Source organism: Sinocyclocheilus rhinocerous, unplaced genomic scaffold, assembly GCF_001515625.1.
Source record: "Sinocyclocheilus rhinocerous isolate Xijiao unplaced genomic scaffold, SAMN03320098_v1.1 scaffold1268, whole genome shotgun sequence".
Classification (NCBI taxonomy): Eukaryota; Metazoa; Chordata; class Actinopteri; order Cypriniformes; family Cyprinidae; genus Sinocyclocheilus; species Sinocyclocheilus rhinocerous.
Window position 1 is genome coordinate 1,327,981 of NW_015664016.1, and position 8,645 is coordinate 1,336,625.

General features: G+C 37.6%; 1 protein-coding gene across 1 annotated transcript in view; it reads right to left on the minus strand.

Annotated features, from left to right (window-relative positions):
* Positions 1–8,645, minus strand: part of LOC107729243 (protein TALPID3) — a 125,970-nt gene that overhangs the window by 5,214 nt on the left and 112,111 nt on the right. Inside the window, exon 31 of the mRNA XM_016539675.1 lies at positions 1,894–1,950. Coding sequence (XP_016395161.1) covers positions 1,894–1,950 — 57 coding nt within the window. The remainder of the gene's footprint in view (positions 1–1,893; positions 1,951–8,645) is intronic.

The window sequence follows — 8,645 nt, forward strand, 5'->3', positions numbered from 1 at the left end:
AAAATAAATAAATAAGACAAACTGGCTATCAAACAAGTTTTCTAAATAAAATTTTTAAAAAATTGGGGGGAGAAAAAAAAAATCGAACTATCCCTTTTTCAGGGCTAAGCCAATAATTTCATTTTCTGTGTGGACTTTAACAAACATTCACATCTGTGTGAAAAGACCCAGACTACACAGCCAAGAACATCACACTTAAGTCGAGAGGCAGACATTACCGTGCCACTGAAACGGCCTGGCTGAAGACTACAGAGACGTCAGTGTATTGGGAAAGTCTCAGATTGTTGGAATTGGAGTACTTAATAAGAGGCTTTGAAAAGATATCAGTACAAATCTTCACAAACAATAATTTTCTTTAAACATACAACCTCAAGAAGATAAAAAAATGGCCTCTAGAGTAAAAAGGAAGACATTTACATAATTGTACTCTGCGGTTGGGAGTTTAAAATGGTTTGAAACCAAGCATAACAAAAAATACATTTGCCTAAAATTTTTGCATATCTTCGGAGAGTCTAGGATTGGAAGAAAAATCAAACCATTGCAACAATGGGATAATTGTCTTAATTCTCTGACATTCTGAACAGTGCCGGGTGTCCAGGGGTCATTTGGGAACATGATTAAAAAAAGAGATGATTTTAAAGGAGAAGTGCACCTATAAATGAAAGGAACAGACGAAAAGTGCATGAACACATTCAGATGTGTTATGATTGCTCATGAGAACCAATGTTGTTATCAATCTGGCATAAAGGTTCTTTATTGACATCTTTGGTTCAATGAAGACCTTTTAACATCCATAAAACCTTTCTATTCTACAAAAGGTTCTTTATAGTGGAAAATGTTCTTTAGATTATTAAAATATTTTTCACAATAAGAAAACAGCTATTTTAAGAACTGTTCATTGAAATGTTCATTGGGGACCAAAAATGGTTTTTCTATGGCACTGCTGTGAAAACCTATTTGTAAGAGTGTACTGTACAATACAAAATATCTTCGATATTTGGAAAACACGAGGGTGAGAATTACAGATTTTTCATTTTGAGTGAACTATTTCTAAGTTTTCCTGTTCATCTTGTTCTACACACAGAACACATCTAAAAAGATCCTTCTAAATATTACATTAGTGAAAGATGAAACCTGGAAGCATAAAAAAGTTTAGACCCGTCTCTTCAGCTTCTGTAAGACAAAGAACCGATACTATAGATCCGTTAAGGACGACGTTTTCTTTCAAAAGACAAACCCCCTAAAAGCTCCATCATTTATTCATGCTTTTGCAATTTCTATACTTGCACAAGACATTTCAGTCAGCATCTTGTCTGGCACAAACAGTCTTCAAGGTCCTACTTACTCCTCATATATTAATGACAGAAAAAAGATGGCAAGCCAAAGAAGAACAAAACAGATGCATGGAGGTGATAAAAGAGGCACAAATCTGACACAATTTGGGAACGCAGGCATTCCACAGAAATGGAGCATCGGGAAAAAATGACTCATGAGTGTACAGTATGTTCAGTGTCTGAATGTATTAAACACAGTTTCAAACCTCCTCTAAGAAGACACCTGCAAACACTTAACAGAGTTCTCAACCCCATTTGAAGCTCTCAGGATGGACAGATAAGTCAAACTCCCCCCTCTCCTGACCTCTTACATCTACTCTACTTTATTCTGTCTTTTCTCCGCTCTCATCTGGCTGCTTAGAGGTTTGGGAGTGTCAAGAATGAAGCTGTCTGGCAGTGTTTTATAAAGCCTCTGGAAAGGTCTCTGTGATGTACTGTGTGAAATAGCTCAACAACAACAACAAGAAAAGAATTTAAATAAGAAGCAATGTGATAAAATAAAGCAAATTATACGGATACATATGAAAGCAATCAAGACATGCCAATCTATTTACACTACCTTTCTCGTTGTCCCCAAAAAACATGTCATCTGAAAGTCTCCTCAACCTGGGCAACTCTGGGGAGAAACAAACACAAGGTGAAATAAATTAAATTGCAAGGCTGGTACAAAAAACTGCAGTGAGACTTTTCTCAGGCAAAGCTGTTGTATGGTTTTATAAGACTTTTATGTGTGACTTTTATCACTTTTCTATGTGATAAATATTATATGAATAATATTCATATGCATTTTGTAATTTAATTGCATGCAACAATGTTGAAATTCGGACAGCATTTAACTGAACCAAAGAGGGACTCCTCAGCAAATTTCTTCATTTGCATACAAAAAAATCGAATGTGTTTCTGTGCTTTGGGAAGATGGGGTCATTGAGGTGAGAACATCACATGAGCACAGCTGGGCTAGAGCTACAGAATCACACACAAGACTACACACTCGAATGCAGTTATACACATACCCTCGGCTCAGTTCCCCTAAAGGCATGACAAGATGTTAAAGAGAGGCATTCACCTTCAAACTTTCCCTGCTGCAAGCCAATGCCAGACATGTTTTAAAACCCAAACCTACAGGACTTCACTGGAAGGCATAAAACAAGAGGACTGTGCATGGGGTTATTTTAGGAAAATGCTTTGTGAAATGTTCTTTATCCTCGAGCGAGGGACACAATGATCTTGTGAATTAAAATCTCAACCTTGTTCGACTGTGAAAAAGGGAGAACAGCATAACCAGTGCCTGATTCACAAACAAATAGCTTTTAAACGGGTTCTTTTTGTGAATCAAAAACAGAGCAGAACTAGCATTAAATGATTCATAAACAAATAGCTCTTTTAAACCGGTTCTTTTTGGAAAGCAAAAAGATAAGGCAAAACCAAATGACTCTGATTCATGGATTCAAGAACAAATGAGTCTTTTGAGCTTGGACTTGTAATGAATTATCTGAAAAACTCCGGTGTTGTTGTTTTAATTAGTCTGATGGATCCTTCATAGAATTATAAATATGAAAGGTTTCTTGAACACCAAATCAGCATACTGGAATCATTTCTGAAGGATCATGTGACACTGAAGACTGGAGTAGTGGCTGCTGAAAATTCAGCTTGATTATCACAAAATAAATTACATTTTAAAATATATTAAAAAAAATAGAAAACAGTTAAATTGTTTAAACTTTTCAGTGTATGTCTGATCAAATAAATGGACTTTTTAATAAAAAAAAAATTCCAACTGAATTGATGTCTAATTGAACTGGAACTGAATCCGGAAATCCAAGATTAATGACGGGAAACGACAAAGAATAAGTACAAAGATGAGGCTGTTCATGACCTGACTGGGCTTGAACCAAATGAGATAGATGATGTTCTTTAATGTAAAGGAGGCGCTGACTACAGAGCTAAATACAGTGTTAACAGCACTCAGCATTCCTTCAGCTTTCTTAGAGTGACATCACAGTATCGTTCCCATGCTCTAAAAAGATCCGAGATCAATCATATGAGGGTATGCAGGTTTAAAACAAGATAAATATCATACAAGGCTAAGAAAGATTCGGCTATGATTTCTTTCATCAAACGCACATACATGAATCAATGTGTCAAAGCCAGACAAATGGTCCATAAATTAATTATACTATCTTCCCTGCTTCATTTCTGTGGAATACAGCCAAAGGGTTGTTCCTTGGGATAAATGTCAGGTCGAGTTTGATTTATAGGAATTTTTTCCTCAGGTGGAGACCTCCTGACATAACCCCGCTGAGCCGCAAGCCTCCGTTCATGAGGCCAGGTGGAGCTGGGGTCGTCCTCGGAGCATTTAAAACCCCATCAAACTTCCCATCCCCTAAAGACAGCTCAAGTCAATCAAAGTCTTCAATGGCTCTTAACTAATCCTTTTCTTTGAGCTTGTTTACAGCACCGCTCAGGAAAGCCGCATGGACCGCCGATTGAAGCATTGTGTTGCAAAGTGCCGCCTACCACCCATCTCCACTTTTCCATCAGTCCCGACCGCAGAAACAAGAGCAGCATTGAATACAGAGAGTGCTAATTGAGAGTCAAGAGGTTACGACCTTTGGATAGGGGTCCACGTGACCCCACCCTACACCCCAGAGAGGGAATCGCGGCCTGGATTGGGAGGGGCTTCGGGTACGGTTGGAAACCGGGGTCACGTGGACCGTCCTCTTTGTAGATCTCTTGATAAAGAGATCTAGCAGCAGGGTTTGGTTGGATTTGCATTCGGCCAGAGGAGCTTTCATCCCCCTCTCTTGGTCCATCCAAGGAGGGGGGCTTGGGGTGATGGGACGGCCTCTCAATGCTCCTTTCTTCTGGATCTGCTGGAGAGGTTGGAGCACAGAGCTGGGCTTAGACAGCAGGCAGGACTTCCATGCGGAGAAGCTGGGCCGTAACCTCACACACAGGGGTCAAGGAGCCGAGAGGAGATAGGGTCAGCGAGGCCACTGCTCAGGGCCGCAGATAGAGAGAGAGAGAGAGAGAGTGAAAGAGAACAGAGAAAGATCTTATCCGTCTTCATTTGGAAAAACCTCCCACATTCTCCCTCCAAGGCCTCTTTAAAAGCATTGGACACTGTATCAGAACATCACAAAGACAAGGCCAGTGTTTAAGACCACTGTAAGCCATCAGAATCCTTTAAATGTCACGTCGGCTCAGGGGTGAATTTCATGAAACCTTGTCAGGAGCACAACCAGGTCGTATTTCTCCCCCAAACAAACAAAAGCCTAAAACTACAATGATTACTGCTCAAAATGTGCCAGGTGAACATAGAAGTTTCTAATGGGTACAATGAGAAAAAGAGATTATTTTGTGTTGTGAGATTATTTTCATGACGATTAAAAACTTTTCAGTAACACCTTATTTTAAGATGTCCTTGTTACATGTTACATGTACTTACTATTGTAATAACAATAGATTATGCATAATTACACGCAAGTAACCCTAAGCCTAATCCTAACCATATACTAAGTACATGTGGTTAATTAATATTACTCTGTATTTAAATATATAATTACACTGTAACAAGGACACCTTAAAATAGTGTAACCAATTTTTCTCCTTAAGCTCTCATTACCATACCGTAAAAAATTTAATTTTCATTATAAAATACAAAACATGAAAAATAAAAACATGAAATATAAATAAGAGAAAATAAATTCCCAGTAATCACAGTAATGAGAATCATTAAAAACAGAAATAAAACTAAAATAAATAAATACATTTAATTAATTAAATAAATAAAATCCAGATGCATAACAGTAATGTGAATGTGTGGGACAATGTACTTAAAAATTAAAATAATATTTTAATTATAAAACTAATTATGTAAAAATTTGAAAATGTAAAAAACAAAACAACTTTTTTAAAAATTACTTTTATGTTTTTTTTCCTTTCATCTTTGAGGTGAAATGTGATCTGGACATTTTTCATGAGATTTACATGAACTGGTAAAAGCATTCAAATCTGATTCTATTATATTCTGCTGAATGGTATTTAGGAAGTTTTATGTAATATTGCCACCACCTGTTGGATAGCAACAATCATGCAAAATGTGTAAATGTATATTTCTTTTTTAGCATAACATAATCCCCTATTTTTTTCTTTTGATATTGGGGTGAAATGTGACCTAGATAAATTTACCCAAACTAGTAATCTGACTGTATTACATTCTGCTTAATGATATTTAGAAGGTTTAATCTAATATTTGCCACCATCTGCTGGATCAATTATATTAGCCCAGCATAACTGGAGGGGTTAAAGAACAGCAACATAAATATCTTCTCAAATACTCTCTCACACACTTAGACCACAGCAGAACAACTAAAATTTGCAACAGAGGGATTTCTGTGAGTCAGTTTTCTGGCAACACTGCGTTATAATATATTAACACAACTTTTCCATCCAGCAAAGATGCATTTCACAGGAGCCACGTTGATCAGGGCTTTCAAAAGCATGCCAGAATAAAGCCATAGACAGTGAACTGACATGGACACTCCTTTGGACTGATGGTTATTTTTAGATAAGTAGGTTATTTGTCCCAAGAGAATCCCAGGGACCTTCAGAGACCGAGCCTCAAAAATGGCTGAGAATAAAAAAAAACTCATATGGACCAGTTTCAAAGCAGGTCAAACAGAAAGGTAAAATAATTGAGAAATCGGCTCTGCTCCAGAAAGAGCTTCGCCAGGCTGGCCTTTCTCTCGCCAAACTCTGATTTAATGAGCTTTCCTTTAACACAAAAGAAAACAACAGACGTCCTTTTTCACTCAGCCCATCAACGGTTACCTCTAGAATACTCAATTAAGTCCTATTTTTACACTACTCTGACAATACTACAATTGACTAAAGAAAATATGCAACAGATGACCTTTAGAAATTGAACTAAAATTATTTAATCATTTAGCTAAGAGGCTGTAATGGTATAATGGTGTGTTTAAATAGTATAATCATAATAATTTGAATGTATAATGAATAATTAAGTTTAGTGATAAGCTTAATTTCTCACCATAAGTTATACTTAAAATATACTAACTACAGTCCTATTTCCACAATCAAACATGCAAAATAACTCCGCACTCAGGTTAAAAAGGGTCAGATATTTTTTTCTCTGCATTAAGGTCCATTTATGCTATTCAAATGTGTTTTTTGCACCAAAAAAAGCCATAATTAACTTTAATTTAATTAGTATTTATACATTTCATGGCAGCATTGCTGTATTGCCTTAATATAACATTCATTTTTATAAAAACAATCATTATATTATTATTTAAACCATTATATTAGAAAGTTTTTCATGACCATATTCCCATCTCCTGTCTCAAATTGAGCAGGCATTTTTGCTCCTGCGCCTTTTAGACAAAGTAAATGCTCCTGCGCCTTTTAGACAAAGTAAATGCCCCCTTTGAGCATGAAATGAGTTTGCTGTCTGATCCAAGATAGTTGTCTTTGCAAGCAGCTGCATTACATTATGACAGAATTACAAAACAATCCAAAATGTCTCACTCAAACTGAACAATTTAGTTAAAAACACACTTGATAAAATAAGCTTAATTTTCTATGCAGCATGTTTTACAAGAAAATACTATTTGTCTTTCTTCAAAATGTCACATTTTATTCTGTGTTACTTGCCATTTCTTTGTAATTATTTATAAAATGTACTAACTTTTTCTGAGTGATTTTTTATTCCATTAAATCCAACAAGAATTGTTTTCAATTTTTGCTGTTTTGCGTCTTTTTGAATGTAATTTTTTTTATAGCCACTTTGTTTTCATGGAGCATCAAACATATACTTTTAAGTTAAGTTCATGGAAAACGAAATTTCTCATGATATAATCTCTTTAAATATCTCAAAAGAGCATTTAGAAACTCTCCCATGGCTTGCACTGAGTCAGATAAATCTAATTTAAAGCAAAAATAAGAGAAAGCTCCTTTAAAATGATTTTTGACTGTCCACACCCTCTCTTGATGTGTCCGCCAGCTGTACGTTAGATCTGCGTTCTAATGCAGTGTCACACTCCCACAGACCATTTCAACTTTATAATGCAGGCCTGAAATCAAGCAGACTTGAGGGAGATCACATGACATTTTACCTGAAAACTATTTACTATCTGCCCCAGCCAGCAAAGCATTATATTGGCTTAGCACACCTTCAGATCTGGTCATTAACAGGCATGCCTTTGAAAAGTAAGCCGTCAGCTCCAATCAAACTGTTTCAGTCTGGAACGCTCCTCTGTTGAAGGCCTGCCGAGTGTATCGCAGGTATGTGGGGGCCCCGGCGGTCTCTGAGGGGTGCCCGGGTGCGCCTGTGGGCGAGCAGCCCGGACTCTCAGCCATCTGTGAACAGGACAGCATCTGTCTGTAGAGCCAAAATTATCTGGAATGAGGGGGAGTGACGGAAAGGCATCTATGTGTGATTGAAACGTATTGCTGGCAAACGCGCACACACACACACGGATCTGTTGCAATGCATGATGGGACATCCTTTTTGGAATGGTAAAGGTTAAGAATGGAGCAGAGATGATGTTAGTTGGCAGCACTTGGACGGGATCCTGGGATCTGCATTGGAGCAGCAGGCGCAATGTGACAGCACTGATAGATTCAAGATGCTGGGCTGGTCGTAGGAAATCGAGTGTGAGCCAGGATTTTGATAGGACACTGGGGTCCATTCCAGTACACCCGCAGGGAGGAGAGGAGAGATGGAGAAAGGAGAGGGTGAGGTTGACAGGTTGGCAGTGAGAGCAGGTCTGATAGGAAACAGATGAGTGGAGTGAGACCCATGACTGTCTGGCTCTAGCTGCAAACACTCACCTATTACAGCATGAAACAGAAAGCAGTGTGAAGCAAAATGCCTTATTGCTTGTATATACATACATACATACATATATATATACATCTCTCTCTCTCTCTCTCTCTCTCTCTATATATATATATATATATATATGAAGAGTTTGGTTCCAAAACGTGATAAACGCCTTTTTTAAATTTTTTTTATTAAGTTTCCGCCAAAATCGGTATTGTATCTGGTCGGTATTGAAAAGCCAATTTTTAATTTTACGCAAAATGCGATATCCGCCAAGTTATTCTGTCATGTTTTCTCCCTTTTTTTCCAAACCGCGACAAACGCCAGTCTCCCTTTTCTGCAGAATGCGATATATCCGCTCAACCAATCACAGCGCACCATTCCACGCACTGTAAACAGTAACAACCAATCACAGCGCACCATTCCACACACTGTAGACAGTTATGGCGGCGCTTTGAATACAC